Source organism: Pseudorasbora parva, chromosome 3 (assembly GCF_024679245.1).
Source record: "Pseudorasbora parva isolate DD20220531a chromosome 3, ASM2467924v1, whole genome shotgun sequence".
Taxonomy (NCBI): Eukaryota; Metazoa; Chordata; class Actinopteri; order Cypriniformes; family Gobionidae; genus Pseudorasbora; species Pseudorasbora parva.
The window spans coordinates 11,581,261-11,603,305 of NC_090174.1; the positions used below are offsets into that span (position 1 = coordinate 11,581,261).

The window sequence follows — 22,045 nt, forward strand, 5'->3', positions numbered from 1 at the left end:
AAATATATTTTCGATGCTTCAAGAGATTAACTAACTGATTAATTAACTAACTAACCGATACTAAATCTGATACCAATGCATTTTTGTTTAAAAAACAACAAATAAAAAAATAATATAAAATCACAATCTATGAAAAAATAGCCTACTGCTATAGATGGTGAATAAATTAGATTAGTGAATAATTCAGCAGCAAAAGTTACAAAATCACGAGTGCACAATAATTGTATAAAATCTAAACATTTAGTGGGGAAAAAATAAAGGAAACCACAAAAGTGAATAAGTGTAGCTGTAAATCTGGTAAAATGTTATACAAAATATATTCATAAAAACAAGTAAATATATTTATAGAAATAGAGCTTATACTAAGAAATTACATTTATTTTAAATGTATAGTACATCTTTTTAATGAGGCAGCAACATATTATAGAAAGGGCAGAACAAGAAAGGCTATTAATAAGGCTTTCATAGCGCAAAAGTATTATAATATACATAGACATCATACGATAATATGATAATATAGAAGTTATATTATCATATTATCTCTGTCCGCATTTAGAAGTTCAAAACAAGATATATCGACGCGTAGTGTATCTATGCAGTATCTTATAAGCCGTTTAACATTTCAGTTACTGTGTGTGAAGAACAATACAATCTCTAGTCCAGTGTTGTGCTCTAACAGACACTTAACGTTACGGTCCTATGTGATTTGTGTAGATCTGAAGTGTTTGACTACAATAGTGGTTAGTAAGCCTTACAATCCTGCTTTTCAATGTCAAGAACCATAACAATATAACCTTAATTTTACTTACTTGTAAATAAATATTTTTAAAAAATGGTTATCAAAAACTTGTTCTCATACATTCCCTGTGAAGCATTTCCTCAGATCTTTAATTCTCATCTTTTTTTTAACCCTTTGTGAGTTGCATGCCTGATTCAATTTCATAGCCTTACAGCATATTGAATCTGGTTTATTTTGGGAACTTTGATTGTCTTTTGCTGAGACTTCTTGCTAATTTAATTGCATTACCCTGCTTTGTGATTTAGATCGTAGTGTTTGAATATTCTCATTCTGCTTGTTTAAACCTTGAGAATGTTCAAGTGCTGCTCCATTTTCAGTTTCACGCGAGTCTTTCTTCACACTGTCAACATTGATGAACATTCGTTTTCTGCAGTTAGAGATTCGTGAAATGTCTTGAAATATATTATCTCAGCTCTACCCTCTATGGGCTGCCCATTGTGTTTATTTAAAATATCTTTGATATAGTTTTAAAGTCTATTTCTTTGGACGTTATAGTCACACACCACAGCATTTGTATGTGTTGTTGACAATGGCAACAAAGGAACTAGACAGAAAAAGCACTGGAGTCTCCCTTTAATCACAGTTCAGTCCTTAAACATCTGCCATGAACGCATATCTGCATTCACAAACAGTCAGTATCATGTCTATTAGATGTTCTCTTGCCAGTTGTAAGTTTACAAAATTGTATAATCATCTGAGCTTCTTCAAAGCAGAATCAAAAGAGAACGCGAGTTTTTTATGTTTAAGCTATACAATCTCTTTTGTAGTCATGTTCATTTAATGATTGAATAGTGTTGCATAGACTTTTAACTATCTGCAGCATTCTGGTCAAGCCCCGCTCACTTTAGACAGGAAGCAGACAAATTAAATAACCAACCACATATCATAAATTTTCAGTTGCGGAGAAGTCAACCAGTCATATTGGAGCTTGTAACTTGTGGTGGATCGATATATCGTCAATTGCACCGATATTTGGTCTTAGCTGTGAAATATTCTGATGTGCGCGTTTGTTTGTTCATGAACGTGTTACTCTGTGCGTGACGATTGGTTTGTGTGAATTAGTTCAGCTTCACTGGAGTTTTTCAAAGAACTTGTTCATTTAGAATAAGTAGTGATTTCTCTCATTTTAAGGATTTAAATAAAGGTAGTTTAGTAGTTTAGTTCAGAACAGGTCACAGTTCGTATGAAAAACTGGTAATGTGAAAGCTGTCATGCGGACCATGGAGCGCACCAGTACCACACCATACCTGGAGGAGGTCCATATTCCACGAGTGCACCAAACTGTCGCGATTCACGTGAACAGTGTGAGAAACACGGAGCGCTCTTGTTCAGAAAAGTAACCTGTATTTGTTTTAGCTGATTGCAATATATTGTTCAATAAAACATATGTACTGTGGTGATGGTGTTAATGATTTACCTCAGTCATGAGCCTTATCTAAATTTCTCCAACTACGGGCTAGGCCAGGAATCAAACAGAAAATGCGTGCTGCGTTAATCGCGCATTAATAAAATTAGTGTCGTTTAAGTGAAATTGCGTTAACGCGTCATTACGTAAGTTAAGTTGGGAGGAGGAAGGTGATCGGTGATCAAAGCTAGATAATTTACTTTATAAAGGTTTCATATGGATTTTTTGCATCGATTCGCCTTTATTAACCCCCCAGAGCCGTGTGGAGCAGTTATATGATGGATAGATGCACTTTTATGGACTTCATAAACAAGACAACAATCATTGCCATTATAAAGCTTGGATTAGCCAGGTCTTTTTTAACATAACTATATTTCTAATATTGTATTTATCTGAAAGAAGAGTGTCATACAACTAGTATGACTTAAATCATGGGCTAATTTTCATTTTTGGGTGAACTAACCCTTTAAACCCTTGATTTTAAACTATGGCATATCCATTCTACTCCTGGCCAATATTTGTTTGCCTTAAAGGAAATCATACCTTTCATTTTGGTTTCCAGTACAATGTGTATATTGTATACGCATGTATATTTAAACGCGGTACAAATAATAAAGGTTAAAATTTAAAGCTGCACAAATTCAATTGCAATTTATTTTGATATACAATAATCAACCCTCAAACAAAAATTGACTACAAACATTTCAATTGCACACAAGGAAGTTTCACTATGCATTTTTAATGATATTATGTTCAACTCGTTACTGGTTTCGTGAGAAATTTGAACGAATTTGAAATATGCTTTTTCCATATCAAAATTAACAGCATAAAGCTTATTGCAATTATTGGATGGGAGGCGTGCTACAACTAATGTTTAGTTTTGTTTACCCATCAACTGAATACATAGACATCAATTCTTAGGATTATACTCATAACATGTTAACAATTTATATTAGAAATCTGACAATTCAACACCAGCATTAAATTTCCTGATCATGGCCCTGTTTGTTTGTTTAGCTGGGATTGTTTTCCCCCTTGTGTGTAATTTAGACCCACGTTTGTACTGTACTGTTGTGTTCAGATCTTCTGGGGAATTGAGAGAACAGGATTCCCTCAAGTTTCAATGAATGTAGGTTCCTCTCACCCTCTCTCCTGCCCCCACCAGCCCATCCTAATCATAATAAAACGCGAAGAGACAGTCTAGCGTGAAGAAATGTGTGTCCCCGAGCACACTCGTCCTGTCGCTCTCATCGGGTTTATTGGGGCAGAATGAGAGATTGCTCTGGAGATGAGACCTCATCCTTCAAGCACTTTGAGAGAGTGAAAGGGGGCAATAGGACAGAAGGTGTGGCCGCTGTTACTATCAGGCTTGAGGCATGTTCTGCTGTGATCATACATATTTTAAGACTTGCCAGCCAATAGGATTCGAAATATGTGTTAAACACAATGGATTGAAACAACAAGGACAATAAAGAAATCGACAAATGTATAAATTGTTTTGTTAAAGTCCAGTCTCACACTAACAAGCTTAAGAGCTCAGAGAGGCAAAGACGCACAAATCATTTAAAAAACCCACAAATGGCTCTTTAATCCAGGCTGCTGTTGGCCGTCAAATGCAGGAAAATGAGGTGCTAAGTGTTCTCTGAGCGGATTAGCATAATCATTATTCCCTCTGTTACAATGGCATCATATTACAGATCTAAAGCTATTGTAAAGTCATTAACACTGCTGCTAAATCAGCATGCTAATGGTGTCTTTGAGAGACGTGGCCTGGGAACCATCTCTTGTTTGACTGATTTGAGATCAGTAATAGTTTAATTGATTTGGTCAATATGGTTCCACAGTTTTAGTTGGTCTGAAATGATTTTATGACAGTAGTAACTTGCACTGCACAGTGTTACAGTTATAGTTCACACAAAAATGAACATTTGAATCATCTTTTATCTGTTTCAAATCCATATGACTTTGCTTTCTTTGTGGATCATAAAAGGAGAAACTTTCTAGAATGTCCAAGCTGCTCTTCTCCATACCGCCTTCCAAAAACGTATAACTATCAAAACAGTCATGCTTTATATTCCAGAAGTTAAAATTGGCATGAATTGGAAACTGACCCTATTTCCTAAATGCATATTAATGATCTTGTTCCGAACAATTCAGCTATTCATGTGTTCAGCATTCCAGTTGCTCAAACAATGGCACTAGCCACACCAAGTTCATGGGTTTGAATACATTAACTGATAATAATGTGTTTCATATTTTGATTTTTCCCGGTGAAATGACAGACTTCCCCCCGGTGCCGGACTTCTTTAGTCAATGAATCCAGTTATTAACTAGGGATGTGCAAGACTAGCCACACTTTTTGTACATTTAATGTTTAGCTTTATATGTTTTTGCAAAGGCTACATTTAAAGATATGTTGGTGTTACATCTTGGAATTAATATTTTTTTGAAAAGTGTATATCTGCAGCCAAAAACAAAATAATTCAATTTTACCTCAGATTCTTCAGAGAGAAATGTTCACTCAGAAGAAGTATTTTAAAAGCCTACACACAACTTTTCCATTTCTTTAATGACAAGTCAACTAAGCATATAAGAATTAAGCTTGCTTATAGGCTTGCTGCTGCTGGTTATGAGGGACAATAAGTTGAACCGATTGGTCCTGCGCTGCCCGATTCAGTTGATTTGAATAAATATGTCTATAATGGCTAACGTTGCTTAAGTGAACGCTCAAGTTTAATATACAATGATAATACAAAGCAAGCACATCGTATGTACACTATATTGTCAAAAGGTTTGGGACGCCTGCCTTTAAATGCACATAAACAGTCAAGTTCAGTCAAGTTCCTGTTGGAAAAGGGAGAAATCCCCAAATGTGAATTTTAAAATTGAAATAGTCCAAAAGTTTATTTCACTAGAACTAAGGGGCTAAGCTCAAACCCTGAAAAGTAGCTCCACACCCCCCACCCTCCACCACCACCACCACCACCAAATTTACACTTGGCACAATGCAGTCAGGTAAGTACTGTTTTCCTGGCAACCGCCAAACCCAGACTCGACCATCGGATTGCCAGACAGAGAAGCGTGATTCGTCACTCCAGAGAACACATCTCCAATGCTCTAGAGTTCAGTGACGGTGTGCTTTACTTTAGCATCCGATGCTTTGCATTGCACTTGGTGATGTAGGGCTTGGATGCAGCTGCTTGGATCTCTACCCACTGTTCTTGAGCAAATCTGAAGGCTACATGAAGTTTGGAGGTCTGTAGCTGTTGACTCTGCAGAAAGTTGGCAACTTCTGCACACACTACTGCATGCGCTGACCTCTGTGATTTTTTTTTTCTCCATGGCTGAGTTGCTGTTGTTCCCAATTGCTTCCGCTTTGTTATAATACCACTAACAGTTTACCGTGGAATATTTTGTAGTGAGGAAATTTCCGAATTGACTTACTGGTGGCAACCTATCACGGTACCACTCTTGAATTCACTGAGCTCCTGAGAGCGACCCATTCTAACACAAGAATGGTTGTGACAACACAAGTTTGGTTGTTTGATTGTAGTTTGTATATGTATTGCAGATATTGTGTGCGTGTGTGTAAAGTGCGTGTGTACAAGTGACATTCATGCATTTATTTATTTACGTATTTATTATTATTTTTATTTTTTTTTTTATTATTTTTTTTTTTTATACAGCAGACAGTGTTTTTGTATGTGTCCAAGACAAATTTCCTTCGGGATAATAAAAGGTCAATCAATCAATCAATCAAGAATGGGTTCTTACACTGTTTGTAGATACACTGACAAATACACTGATAATTGTCATTGACACCAACCGTTTGATGTCTATTATGACATGTTTTTTCTGTGATGACACTTTCTGCACAAAGAAGTATGAGTCAAGTCTCTTCAGTGGACTTGTCTGTTGTTTGTTGATACCAACAAATATAATTTTTAAAAGTATTCTGTCATATGGTCTCGGGCAAAGTTGTCGGTAGACTTTGGCCCTGTCCACACGAAGCCAGTGCTTTCCCAATCCAATCTTTTTTTCCCCCTCGTTTCAAGAAATATCTGCGTCCACACAAGATTACAAAAACGGACTAAAAACGATGTAGTTTGCATGCCAGGCCAGTGTGTGGCGCTGTAATTCTGCCACAGAAATACACTAAAAACGGAGAAGAAGAGTTGTGGCTAGCAGGGGTATAGCAGTGGTCGGAGGTGAGGCAAAATCTCACAATAAAATAACAATAAATACATTTGCTACTTAACAGATGTGTTTTATTAATGCCTACACCTACCCCAATCCAAAACATACCTTTACAATAATGCAGATACGTTAATTAAATGACGCGATATTGATGTGCGCATGCCCGTAGTTGTATCCCTTACCTCTTTCACCGTGCTGGACGTAGTGTGATGACATCACCGTTTCAGAAAATATATGGATTTGCTGTACACACGAAAACGGAAGATGATCGTTTTCAGATTTATCCACTTTGGGACCCGGTTTCAAAAAATATCGGATGCATGCTTCTAAAACGCCAGATCCGTGTGGACGAAACGCTAATAGGGTACAAAATGTATACGTATACAGCTAAACGCGTCTCCGTGTGGACGGGGTAAAAATTTATGGAAAGAGATTACTAAGTGAAACTGTTTAGATTCAGAACCAGCTATGGCCAAACACAAATGTATCATTCTTCAGAATCAGTTCTTTTTTTAACGGAACAGTGAAACAAAACATTTTCTAAGCTTCAGCTTGAATCGCATCTCAGTAAGAAAAAGTACCATGAAATTAATTTTCTTTCCTCTCTCTAATCTGTTGTGAACTCATTTATGAAGCTTTTCCTGTTTCCACAAGATAATTCCAGATTTTCCTTTTTCATTTTTTTGGTCCAAAACAGAGGCCAGAGTGAATCCAATCTTCGAACTGTTTTCTTTCGAATCCATAATTTTATCAATTTCACTACGCATTAAGAAAAAAAAAACTTGATTTCCTTGAGGATTGATGTTCTCTTTTAACTTTGATTGTTGTGGCCTGGATTGGCAGCACTTGAGAATGTTTAAGCTGCAATTTTGTTTTTTGGCCACTAAAAGCTTAAAGACAGTTTTCCAGAGAAAAAGAGCATGGTGCCTTGGAAAAGAGAGAGAAGTAGGAAGCGTGAGGGAGCACAGCCCTGAGAATTTTTTATTTTGGCCCAGTCCTGCCCCCTGCCTTCACTTTTAGCCACCCCAAACGCCCCTTCCCCCTCCCTCATTCACACATTCAGGAAACAGGGGACCCTGCCAGAAGCCCTTTCTGTTTCCGGGAATCAGGCCCACAGGGCTGCTGTGTAGTGGGCCGGCTCTGACGTGAAGGCTATTGTTCCCGTGCGGAGCTCCATTGTGGAGGGGAAGGAACAGCAGCAAAAACAAAAAACACCCGCGGAAGGAGCTGAGAGGGAGGGAGGTTGGGAGGACAAGATGTCTGAGCTATTTCTGTAAAGAGGCTCCTTCCCAAAGAGTGGTCCGCTCGCTGATGAGATACGGCGGCTCTGGCGTGTTCGGCTGCAGAGTTTATCTCTATGATCTATCTAAGTAGTCGGCCATGTTAAAGGATGACGCACAAATTCAAAAATACATGTGACTCATGAGAATGGAGGATCTGATGCCCGTGGAAACATGACAACTTGCGTTTGATGAAAGCCTTACTGTACACAACCAATGTCTTTTCCGCTCTGTGGTCAAGGGCAGGAATCCCAGCTGGAAAAACCAGGTCACACCAGCTTAACATGTTCAGGCTGTTTTTGAATTGAGGAAGTACAAAGCTACACACTTTTGAACTCAACTAATTAATTGGTCATAAATGAGACTTTTTTTTCCCTCCTCCACCGTTTTTTCATTTTTCTGTTTATCATATAATATAATCTGAACATGCAATATATCAAACAAAAGATCAGAGACTCTGCTTTTAAACTAAAATTAATTCTAGTTGAATGCATTATGCATTTTTTTAATCAACACTTGAATGCGGGGAAAAAAGTTTACATTTTTATCAAAGACTACCTCCAGATTGGATTCAGAGCAATGATCGAACACAGATGGAGTAGATCGAGTCCATCAGCACCTACAAAGCTTCACAGTCCTATAGCGCGCCCTAGCTTGACATTTAATTCGGTAACATTATACACTTTTAATGTATATTATATGCTGTTTAATGCTGATGATCGTATTATTTTACATATGCATCTGCTAACTATCACTAGTTTCTGCTTCTTCACCTGTGCTTTGATCCAGAGATTCTGTACCCTTTCAAAAGATGCATAATTGCGTTCCCTACCATATCAAAAATTCTGTCAATGGCGAGGAAAGAGCTAACAACAGACACTCTTTTTTTTTTTTTATCTTGACATGACATCTTAAATCAACCTTATTTGGTGTGACTTGAAGAAAAAGTGCAAGATGTGATGAAGCACATCTGTAAGAATTTGTATGGCTGTAGCTGTGCTTTAGAGATTATAAAAGAGTATTTTGGTGGTTTTGATGACATGATAAAAGTATTACAGTTACAGTTATACTGTAAAATATATATTTTTTCTTAAATATTCACATTTTTATTTTACAGTTACAATAATTTTATAACAGCAGAGATTCCACTACTATTATTATTATTTTACTGTCATAGTGATATATAAGAATTTTGGGCCAGTTTTTGCCGCTCTGCAAACCAGCAAACCAGCAAACCAGCACTGCCAACTTGGAGCTTTAAAAAAACAGAGTTAGATTAGAAATGAGAATTTCCCTCAAATACCATGTTAGTTAATGTTATTATATTGCATTTAATGTTTAGTTAATATCTTATTACATTTACCATAACTGATGTTATCAAGGCCTTTTCACACCACACCAAGAACGATAACTTTAAAGATAACTATATTAGCGTCCACACCAACGGATGATATTATTCTGTTTATTCTAACCGGATGTTTGTCTGCCACTTTAAATGTTCGAGCTTGTTACAGCAGAATGGATTCTGATTGGCTGTCAATATTTTTTATCTTTCATCAGCTGGACAAAATCATTCTGAAAGTGATTCCAACAATATATTTTCTAGCTGTAGTGTGAACTCTGCTATTCTATAAAATTGAGAGAGATTTTTAGAACTATCTTTAGCGTTATCTTTATCGTTATCATCCTTGGTGTGAACGGGGTGTTTTTTGGGGTGTAACAGTTCACTCGTTTTCGTTCGTCGTCACTATTAAAAATCCTGATGATGCATATGCATCGATCTTGAAACATGTATTTTAGAAATGTGAATAGTTGTTTTCTGTTGATAATCGATTTAAGATGCTAAGACTCGAATTATTTGCGATTTAATAGCGATTCAGTGTTTTCCTTCACAGACATCCGCTGCACTCTTTGCCGCCTTCGCTGGATTGCGCTTGTGCTCCGTCTGTAGCTCATTGACACATGTTTGAGCTGTTCTCAGGACGGCCACTGCTATCACATGAGCAGACGACAGCTCTCTATCGAGACAGCAATAGTCCTGAGTCAAACCGCTCAAGCCATTGTCAACTGCCAAGTCACTGTGCTCACTACTGTTGAAATAAAACGCTTTCATTGCGTTGAAACGTCACCGTTATTTTATCTAAAATAAAATACTGAAGTTACCAAAATAGATCATACCTGAGCAGTTAAAGTAAACCCTGTTTATTCAAGAATGCATATTTATTGCATGGACGGAGCAAACACATTTGTAAGTGTCTAAAATGCATACGTGTCTGATGAATGATAAATGAAATTTAACTAAATATATGAAGGAAACCGCTAAAGTAAACATTAACAACACTAAAATAAGAGCATCAAATGAGATCAATCAGAGGCGCATTAAAGTTGCGTCCGATACTATAGCAACAGTAGACACCCGGCACATTTACTTTCAGATTCATCACAAGGAAAATGTTTCGTATAAAGAAAACAAAGAGAGCTTTTCCGTGAAAACAAAAGTTAGTTTAGGATTAGTTGAAAATGTGCATGATATTCTAGTCTCTCCATGGAGGCATTGCATGTTTAATGCTTGAACACTTTAATAAGGATGTGCAGCCATTAACATTATCCTACACAATAGTTTGGCTTAATGTACATTTCTACAAATGCCATCTTTTATAGGATATTAAAATAAAGTGTGTAAAAATAATAAAACAAAGTAATAATATGAACTAACGTTAACAATGGACAAAGGTTTTTTTTGTGTGCCCATTTTCTGACCTCTCAAAGCCGCTGTGTAATTCACACCCGGATTAAGACACATTGGAGGAAGCATTTTAATAAAATGCATATAAAAAATGCAGAATCAAATTAATCAAATCGCATCAAATCTTAATGTGAATCGTCTCAAATTGAATTGTTCTGAACTGGCAAAAATCATTCTTGAATCGAATTGAAAACCTATGAATCGTGAAACGAATCGATTTGCTGCCTACCCAAAGATTCACAGCCCTAGCCTTTACTCCTTCATTCTGTTTGCTAAATACTGCTTATAAATCAAATTGTAATAATTTGCTTTGGCTTCAGTGCAAAAACAATAATGGAAATCATAAGGTAAACATCATATTTGGGGGGCTTGGTACCATAACGTTTGAAAACCCTTAAACTAGTCAACCTCACCAATCGACTAGTTAGTTATTTAAAGACTGGCATGATGCAGCCAATGACCTTGTACGGTACATGAATCCATTGGCAAGACACACCAAACAGATTATGGGCAGCGCACCGGACAGGGGAAAGTTTAGGGTGATGGAAAGTCAAACACAAATTCATTATGCAACACCACCATCAGCAGTGAACACAATATATAGGCAGTTACAACATAATGGTGAAGTAAAGGAGAGAAAATGAATTTGAAAATAATGATGAATTAATCCCAAGAAAACAACGGAAAAATAATATTGGCCTCCATGGGCTTGTTTGGATACTTTTGGAAACGGTCATTAGTGGTTCTTGCTGAGGGCAGTGTGAGAACCAGTAGAGACTCCATTATACTGTTGATCTGTGCCATTATAACTGGAACCAGAATATCAGTGCATAGTTGTGTAGTATTAAAAAAAGGTCTGGGTTGAATTTCCGGACTAGCTGTATTTTTATATACACTTACCATAATTAAAATGTTACATAACGCGATGTTGACAGTGTGGTTATTTTGCTCACCTCTTACTTTTACTTAATATAAAAAAAAAAAAATATATATATATATATATATATATATATATATACATATAGTGTGGCATCATGAGAGGGTTTTTCATAGAATGGGGGTATGTGCCGTCTAGGTGATTGCATAATATAATTTAAATTAATTATTTAAAACTTTATATTATATTATTTATATTTTATACTTTATTTTACTTTATATTTATATTATTATGTGTATGAATATTGTAGAGATTTTGGTGGTGGTAATTATATGTTTAATGTTATCCTAAAATAATGCTAATATCTATATCACACATGTACATTACATTTTAAATGTTTGGGGTCGGTAAGATTGAATTTTTCTTGTATTCGGCAAGGATGCATTCAATTGATCAAAAGTGACACATTTACATTGTTACAGAAGATTTCTCTATTTCAGATAAAGGCAATTATTTCAAAAACACAAAATCTTGAAAAAAAATTATATTAAGAATATTAACCAGCACAACTGTTTTTAACATTAAATATAATAATAATTGTTTTGCTAAATCATCATATTAGAATAATTTCTGAAGGATCATGTGACGCTGAAGTCTGGAGTAATGATGCTGAAAATTCAGCTTTGCATAACGGAATAAATTATGTTTTAAAATATATTAAAATACAAAACAGTTATTTTAAACTTTAATAATATTGAATTGTACTGAATCATTTTTACTGTATTTTTGATCAAATAAATGCAACCTTGGAGTTCTTTCTTTCATTAAAAAAGTCTTACCGATCTTACTGATATTAAATAAATCTCACAACCTTTGGAATGGTAGTTTACCACTTTGAAAAACCAATTGCAACTGTTAAACTTCTATTAGCCTTTTTTTTAAAATACATTGTTTGTCTTCCAGGTTTCCCAAAAAAGCGAGCAGGTGAGTGCCGTTCCTCCTTCCTGTTGATCTTTCCTAGATAAACGCCTTCATAGCCTCAGAGAGAAGCACTACAGACGGGAACAGACAGACAGACAGACGGACACAGACAGACAGACAGACAGACAGAGAGCTAAGGGTGGTTTTCTGCAGACAGTGATGTGGGCGGGTTGAGGGTAGACACAACACTGATGCTGCCGCTGATATGAACACAGTGACACATAATGAAACACTCAGATTCACAGCATTAACTCACTTTAAAAATATTGTCTCATTTGTTAACTTTAGTCGATATATTATCCAACAATGAGCAATACATTTGTTACAGTATTTCTGAATCTTTGTTAATGTTAGTTAATTAAAATAAAAACTGTTCATTGTTTGTTCAAAGTGCATTAAAGGGATAGTTCACCCAAAAATGAAAATGTGATGTTTATCTGCTTATACCCCCAGGGCATCCAACATGTAGGTGTCTTTGTTTCTTCAGTACAACACAAATGAAGATTTTTAACTCCAACCGTTGCTTTGTGCCAGTCATATAATGCATGTGAATGGGTAACAATTTTATGAAAAAAAAAACATGCTTAGGCAACATGTACAAAGAGCCCTGTGGCTCATGATGACACATTGATATTTTAAGACACAAAATGTATTTATATAATTTGTTTACCTCAAATACAACGCTATATCCAACAGCCTGAAACGCGCTTCACTTCCGGTAATGTCAATATACACGCTCTGGGTGTACGGGCCAGAGTGTGTATATGGACCTTACCAGAAGTGAAACAAAGACACCTACATGTTGGATGCAATGGGGGTAAGCAGATAAACATCAAATTTTCATTTTTGGGTGAGCTATACCTTATACTTATGTTAAAAAATACAACTGTAAAAACTATACAAATTTATTTTAATAATGTACTCGTAAATGTTGAAATGAACATTTAGACTAATAAATGCTGTAGAAGTATTGTTCAGTTTTAGTTCTTGTTAACTAAAGTAGTTAACTAATGAAACCTTATGTTAAAGTGCTACCACTCAGGCTTTACATGCATGTGGAAATGAAGTCATATCCTTTCTTTCCATTTTAGTTTCAGTTTTAGTCAGGATCTAAGGCATACACTCCTCAAATGATTAATTCAATAATTGCAAAACTCACCAACTTCTAGGTAAAATCATAAAATCTGTGGTCGGTTGCATAAGCTGCTTAGACTAGTCTTAAAATTTAGTAATCAAATTTTTCAAAAAGTTTTCAAAGCAATGCTATAAGAACTGTCCATATACTTCAGTCAACAGCCCATAAAATAACTTTTTTCTTCATGTAAACAACATTTAAATAATCTGAAGAAGATTTTTCAACTATAAATAACCTTTTGTGCAATGAAAAGGTTCTATGTATCATGAAGGTTTTTCATGGATCCGTTATTTCATTTTAAGTTTATGCAACAGGCTCCTGATCATATTTAACCAAATTTTTATTAAGAGGAAAATATATTATCATTTGTATGTATGATTTAAACATTTTTTTTTTAAAATAAATCTTTTACACTCACCAAAGCTGCATTTATTTGTTAAAAAATACAGTAAAAGAGTAGCATAGTGAATTTCAATTAAAAATAACTAATCTTTTTTTTTTTTTTTTTACAGCATTCTTTGATTAATAGAATGTTTAAAAGAGCAAAATGTATTATTGAGTATTTTGTAACATCATAAACTTTATTTAATGTGTTCTTGTTGAACAAAAGTATTTGTATCTTACTTCAAAAGAAAAAGGTGTTAAAAATATGGGATGGGAGGAACAAATATATTTCAATGCTTTTGCCTTTTTTCACATATTTTTTTTTTTTAAAGAACTCAAAAGATTCTCTGGGGAATGCAAACATTGGGCGTTGAATGCAAAGTTTTTCGTGAAGCACAAACTATTTTTGAATGCAAAAGTAAAGACATTAAATTTTTCCTTCCATCGCATTTTACCCGGAGATTTACCTTCCTGCAAAGTTCAGCTCCAGCCCTGATCAAACACGACTGAAGCAGCTAATTATGATCTTCAGGAGCGCTTGATGATTACAGACAGGCGTGTTGGATCTGAACTCTGCAGGTAAGTAGATCTCCAGGAACAGGATTGGGCACCCTGCTTTAGTGGCTCTATAAATTGGGAATACAATGAGCTTTGCTGTTTGTCACAAAACAGCTAAATAATTGCAGAGACACAATTTTTTTTAAAATTAAAAAACATGCAGAATACATTATATTTTTATCAATTTACCAGCACAATATGCAGTATGCATGCTCAAACCCACTCTGGAAAGTGCCATATTAAAGCTGAACTCAGAATACACTTAATGGATGACCCATCATCTTGATAGCCCTTTGTAGTCGGGGAAATCACAGTGAACAGTAGTTTGCATTGTGTTGGTCAGAAATGTTTTGTCTGCTCTCTCTGGGCCTGTTTTTGGACAGGGGGCATGAGTGTGACCTTTTGTAAGTGGATCCAAATTTCCTGTCTAGTTTTTGTGTGCTGCTGGATAAGAATAGCATGATGTGGCGGTGATGGTGACCCCTTTTCCCGTTTGTGTGTGCACAGGACAGGAAGTATTCTCAGCAAGGACCATCCCCCAGACAAAAAGCCCAAAAGCGACAAGGCGTCAGTCCCCCCCTCGCATGAGTTTGACCCCACAGGTAAGAACCCTCCTTTTGGTTACCTTGCCTCTTGAAAGACATTTAATGCATAACTATCTCTCTCTATATTACTCTGTATTATAACTGTATCTCTTTCTATAAGAATATTTAGTGGTGCAAAACAAGATGTTTACGTGTTTTCAAGTTATTTTGTTTTAAAAGTAAAAATAACCAACCAAGTTAATCAGGTTATTTACATAGAAATGCATTTATCTGATTTGTGACAGCTTGGATATTGTGCAGATATAGTGCACATTGCTCTAAAGACCAGTGAACTTGCGTGTCTGTAGATTTATTGTTGGAGAGATTGAATGCAGACCCAACTTGTGCTGCTGGACTGCCTCAGTCTGTATAAAGATAATTACACCAGGAACATGTCAAGCTGTGACATCAGAGGGACCACAGGGACCTCAATCATCATTTAAATGCTGGAGTAGCACCTTGTTTAAAAGCTTAACACTGACTTTGACTTTTGGCCACCGCTGAGTAATGTGTTCATGGATCAACGGGGTAGTTCACCCATAAAAAATAAAACCTGTCATTAAACATCATATTATTGGCTTATCTGCAACATAGACTACCGTTCAAAAGTCGGTTCTGTAAGATTAATAAAATAAATGCTTTCTGTTCATCAAAGAATCCTGGAAAATTTGTCACATTTTCCACGAAAAACATTAACCACTTAAGATCTGGTACCATTTTTGGGATTTCCGCCTGGATTTGTCCTGCCCAAATTGAAAAGCTTCCCATACACACATACAGTGGTCTGAGTTAAAGATTCACGGTCACACTTGTAGTTTGGTTAGTTTGTTTTTTTTTGGTCCGGACCAAAAAACAAAACATATAGTCCTGGACCGCTTAGCGTTCACACTTGCATTTTTAACAGCGAACCTAAAGTTACTGAACCAATGGCATAGGGAGACGCTCACAACCTGATTGGCCGGCTTATATGACGTAGGAGCTGCTTACTGAACATTCAAAACAATGCTGTGTGCTGGATTAAACGTGATCATTTTATGCATGTACATATGGCATTATTTTTACCAGCTGAGAACTCATGAAGAGCTTCAAAACAGCACCAGGATTTCCTCCGTTGTATGCAGAAAAGAGACGGCCGTCTCTTATGCAAAAGAGATGGCAGTTCTGTCGTCTGTACCATCAAATGGGCAACACAGGTCCTTTGATGAGAAGAACCAGGAATACTTTTTGTGCTTTTTTCTAGCATTTTTGAAACATGCTCGTCGGACCAAATATTGATGAGGCTCTTCCTCGTTGCTCTACATTTGCCCTCTAATGTTAACGTCATTCATTTTGGATACACGATATGGCGCGTCGTCAAATCAGCTGACTAAGCGTCGCAGCTGACCTACGTCCGGTTTTTGGTTCGTTTACATGTCTTCGGTCCGTGTTGCGTTCATATATCAATCGAACTGCATCAGAGATCGTTTGGAAGCGGACCGAGACCCGTCTTTTTAGCTGTCTTGTTCTGCTTGTTTGGTGCGCACCAGGGTTCGGATGGCAGCGTTCACATATGTTCAAATGAACGGCACTAAACGAGCAATCGCACTAGGGTTCGTTTTAATCGAACCAAACATGACAAGTGTGAACTTAGTGTAAATTTTTTTTTTTCATTACTTTGTCTAAAACCAATTCCAAATTGATGCATATTTCCAGAAAGTAGAGACTCTAAGCTTTCAAATGGTACCACATATGACATCATAGCAACAACAGTTTTAAAAAATTTTGAGCGCCAATTCAGCATATTCAGGGATCTAGACTGGGATTAATTGCTCGCATTTTGCAACCTTTTTTACTGCCGGTGTGATTTAATTTTGGCACGATGCCACTACCAATTTGCCAAGCTGGTAAGAACTGCTATTCTGTTGCCCATAACAAAAATTCCATGACATATGCTGCAAAAGCAGAACCAAACGGCGCTAGTCATTTGAACTACTCCACACGACCATTGATCAGCTCGGCCTGAAAGACAGCACACTGTGAGCTTAGAGCAAATGTGTTTACTTGCTGACCAGTCTTGATCACACGACCACTAGACAGCGCTGTGAGATCCAATGGGATGCATTCGAGTTTGGCGCAGAGTTATCTGATACAAACCACAAATGTCTTGTGATTTTAAGCTAGTTTGGTGAATCAGTGCTGACTTTCTCTACAAAACTCACAGAAAACAGGAGAACCATTGTGCCAGTAAGAAGGCTTTTCAATTCATGGATCAAAAACATTTACCTGGGATTTATTGTACTGTAACTGTGGTGTTGTGGCAGAATGGTAGGATATTCATATATCATTTATTATATTAATGCAGACTTTAATTTTAGTTAAAAATTAAAATTCATTTAAGTTATGTAATATTATTACAGCTTTTAAATTCTGTCAATTTGATCACGAAATACAAGCAATAAATATCTTTTCGGCACTCATTAACTCTTTCCCCGCCAAACACAGAATTTTCCATTATTTGTGAGAAAACGCTTCCCCGCCAAACACAGAATTTTCACTGTTAGACGCTGGGAGACGCTATTACGCATCTTCTGAATGACTACAGAATCTCCTGATACACGCGAGTAAGACGCAGTAAAACAAGCGATCGTATGTAAGCAGATGCATATGCAAAATAAGTGATCATCAACATTAAACAGCATATGAATCAAAACTATCTAATGTTACTGAATGAAATGTGGACCCAGGACGAGCTACAAGATTGTGCAAGCATTAGGGCTGTTGGACTCGATCTACTCCATCTGTGTTTGATCATTGCTCTGAATCTGATCTGAACGAAGTCTTTATTTTTTTTAGTCTGTTTTATTATTTGCTGTCAAATCAGTTAGTGGCACCACTGCTCTCAAATGTTAGTCTGGAGCACTGAAATTAAAATGATTTTTGAAGGATCATGTGTCCCTGAAAACTGGACACACAGAACGCATTTTTCTATTCCACTGCTCTTCTTTTCCAGTGTTTTTCGACGTAAACACTCACCAGACAGACATGTTTAACATGTGCTCACATCTCGTGACTCCTGCAGTGTCTTGTGCATGACAGCGTTCAAAAAACGTGCCACTCAAGTTCAACTTTTTAAAAAACACGTGTGTAGGTAGACCTTACCTTTTTCCACTTCACTGACCTATTTTCTTAACTATAAAAACAAAAGCCCTATTGGCTTCCAGAAATTCAGTGTTTGCCATCACAGAAGTAAATTTATATTGAAAAAAAATTATTAAAATAGAAAGCAGCTATTTTAAATTGAAAAACTTTTTTTTACTTTATTTTTGATCAAATAAATACATCCTTTGTAGGCATAAAATACTTTCAAAAACATGAAAAAGCCTTAGTGACCCCAAAACTTTCAACTGTGAAGTATTAATGAAAATATAACGATGGATACAATGACATTAGAAACATATCAAATGTAAATTAAATATTTGCTAAAATGTCTAGCATTTTAAATACATATGGAACTCGACCCAGTTGTGTCAGTTTAATCCAACATGACATTTATAAGAAAAATGTGGTGCAGTTGCAGTGTAGTTTTATTTTGACTGACACTGACCAACTTCTGTGAGGCACAAATGGCCAAATGTTTACACAGCACTTTTTCATTGTTTAATTGAAAATGAATGAGAACTGAGGCTGTCTGTCAAGCCTAATAAAAATGACAAAAAGAACATTTTAAAGATAGACTACATAGTGTGAGAAACAGACTGACATTTAAAGATCCACAAACCTTTCAATTCTCTTGCAGGTTTGAAACCAGAAATATGTGATTTTTTTTTGTGTAAGTGCAAACGAGATTTGCAGACACATTTAATTTTTTTTTACTTTAAACATTTTTTTGTTTAAGTTATATTATAAACATTCTCATTTTTTCAAAGAGATTTTTGTCAAGTTGGTTGTCATGTGACCACTTCTTTTCACTCTGTTTACCCTTATGGAGTTTTAAAGGTCCCATTCTTCGCGTGTTTTCAAAGCTTTGATTATGTTTACAGTGTGCAATATAACATGAGTTCATGTTTCGCGTGTAAAAAAACAGTATTTTTCACACAATTTACTTATCTGTATACCGCTGTTTCCTCTGTCCTAAAAACGGCCTGATGATTTCCTTGTTCTATGAAGTCCCTCCTTCAGAAATACGTAACGAGTTCTGATTAGGCCAGCGCTTCCCGCACTGGTATTGGACAGCAGCTTAGCACACTTTGCCCGGAAAGGTCCCGTCTCTTACCATAACACGCTCAATGTTATTGCAAAAATGTCTAACGTTATATTGCCTTATCAATTTGAGCCGGAATCAGACCCGGAGAATATCGAAGAGGAACGATTACAACCTGCTCAGGAAAGACTTTTGCTGGATGTTTCAGAATGGTAAGCTGTCTATTCAGTAGTTTAAACTGATCATTACAAACAACAACAATCGATGGTGTCTGAATGAATTACTACACTTTTATATGTTAAGTTTTTCGGATTAGTTTCAATTACCATCTAACGTTAGTTAACAAAGCTAAACAGCATTGCACTTTGTGTAATGAGTTACATAAACTGTTAAACGGACCAACTTAAATAATAAAATACACTTACCGGTTGTGGTCCATAAACAACAAAGAGGGAACTGCGTCATCTTTTAAGAATAATCTTTCTGCGAATCCGGCATTAAACTGATTGAGATTGAGGAAGCAGTCCTCAGCAAAATGTGCTGCACATAGTTTCATTGATCTCTACGTACACCGTCCGTGGGAAGGCCAAACAAAGGTGATTTGCATGGTGACAAACACACTTCCTATTCTCGACGTGCGAGAGCAAAAGGACAACGCCCTTGAATTTGCGTGTTCTTGTGGGCGGAGCGTTCGTCAACAGACGGTTTTAGTTGCGTCATTAAAGCAGGAAGTGCAGGGGTGTAGTCCAAACCGGCCGTTCGCTGTAGGCTTTGAAAGGGAACTTCTGTTAAATAAAATATCTCGCTTGGCATTGAACTTTGAGCTTTATAATTTTACAGGTATTATTTATGCTCTAACAGCAACATTACACACTAACTAAAGTTTGAAAGATGGAATCGCAAAGAATGGGACCTTTAATGTTACTTTTACTCTGCGTAAAGCAATATTAAATGCTGGTTGCAGACACATTAACTAAAAGTGAGCAATAAAAACATGGCTTATTGGACAAAAACAAAATGCGAATGTTCACACTTGATGGGAAGAGATCCATGGGAATGTATAATTTCTTTAACATCAACATAGCAGTGAAAAGTTGCTCTTTCTGTACTTTTCTGAGCGGCTCACACATCTGCGTTTCAAACCTGGAAGTCATGATTCATTTATAATCTTTCTTGGGATTAACTAGACATGACTGAAGTGATCAGATCAAGCACATCAGAGCTCATGTTGCCATGCGGCATGGAAGTTTAACTCTTTAATTCACAGAGCTTTGGACTTGATATGGTTTTAGCAGCCTGGTTTTACCATTATGTGGGAGGCCCATCTCATCACAAGCTCCGGATGTTGTCACAGGCCTGTAATCCCCCTCTCTGTCTTCCTGCTGCAGAGACGCACAGCTGTGAGGCCATCCGAGAGGGAAATCTCATTTGAGGATGACAGTTTATTTTAGTAAGGGATCTAGCTGAGTCATCAAGGAGGATATACAGGGTGTGTCTCAGATGGGTTTGAGTCATCGTTTTATAAATGATTTGGGAGGAAAAGGAAGCAGTGTCTGTTGATCATGGATAAACTGACAACCAAGTAACCGTGCATACACCTTTATTTTTGTGCATAAATCATTTGTGAACATTTCCATGCAAAAATCAAGATTCATCCATAAGTTTACATTTACCCCCCCCCCCCCCCCCCAATTTACATAAAATATTATGTAATGCATTATTTTACTGTACCTGTTACATGTAAAAAATTGCATAATTAATTAACCCTAAACCAAACCCTATTCCTAACCTTATAGTAAGTAAATGTTGTTTTTTATTATTATTGCTTAGTATTTAAAGGGGTACTTCACCGCTGGCAAAATGGGATTTCAATCAAATTTGGCTGCCCATAAGTTACAAAGGCAAACCAATTCTATAAATCAATGCTAACTGATTAGAGAAACAAGGCTGTTGTCTTGCCTTTTGACAAATAGGTAGGAAAACTTCAACACCCATAATGCGCTGGGCATGTTGCTGTCCAAGGCCACTCCCACACGTCTGTTATAATAATTTGTTACACTTATTACATATAGCACTTTTCTGCGTACTCAAAGCGGTTTACATTATGTAAGTGGGAATCTCTAGCCTGGATGCTAGCCGAACTTAGCCCCGCCCACTAATTTTTTAGGCCGGGCAGTTCGGTCTGGCCTCAATCCATAGAGGAGTAATTATCTCCAAACAGAAACTGTTCGGACCAATGAAATCATCAGGGCGGGCTTTAGACGATGACGGACAGATGATCAACAGTAACGTAATCATGCACGTCATCAAAGGGGCTTGGATTATATTTGTTCAAATCCTGAACGGAGAGCTTGTGTGTATCTCCATTCACCTTCACAATTTCTCTCAGAAATGATCATGTTGGGTAAGTACTCTGTGTATCATTACATTTTTTTTTTTTTTTTACAACACCGGCAAAGATCGTATATTCCAGCCTGATTTCAGCGCGCGTGCAGACAGGGTTGCCAAGTTTTTACGACAAAACCCGCCAACTAAAAACGCGGACTTGGCAACAGTGCAGTTGAACTCTGTTGACATTTTGACAATGCGTCGCTTCGCTGCTCTGATTGGTTGTAGGTCTATCCAATTGATGTCTTTCCTGGTTCGGTTGAAACACGCCCCATAATCACAGCCCAATGGAGCAGTTTCACACTCATATTCTGACTAGAATTGAGTATGACCATGTCAGGCTAGGGAATCTCCTCAATAACCACCAATATGCAGCATCGACCTGGGAGATGTGATGGCAGCCATATTCGACCAGAACACTCACCACACACCAGCTGATTGGTAGGGAGGAGACTGAGTGACGAAGCCAATCTGTATAATAATTAGAAGGCCAATGGGCTAATTTGGCCAGGATGCCAGGGTTACACCCAC

At 36.8% G+C, this 22,045-nt stretch overlaps 1 protein-coding gene across 8 annotated transcripts in view; it reads left to right on the forward strand.

Moving 5' to 3' along the window:
• arhgef12b (Rho guanine nucleotide exchange factor (GEF) 12b) overlaps positions 1 to 22,045 on the forward strand; it is a 119,009-nt gene that overhangs the window by 42,157 nt on the left and 54,807 nt on the right. For 6 of the 8 annotated variants that reach the window (XM_067437812.1, XM_067437809.1, XM_067437806.1 and 3 more), the window contains exons 2-3: positions 12,268 to 12,288; positions 14,870 to 14,964. In XM_067437812.1, coding sequence (XP_067293913.1) covers positions 12,268 to 12,288; positions 14,870 to 14,964 — 116 coding nt within the window. The remainder of the gene's footprint in view (positions 1 to 12,267; positions 12,289 to 14,869; positions 14,965 to 22,045) is intronic. The other 2 variants (XM_067437808.1, XM_067437813.1) reach the window with 1 other exon arrangement.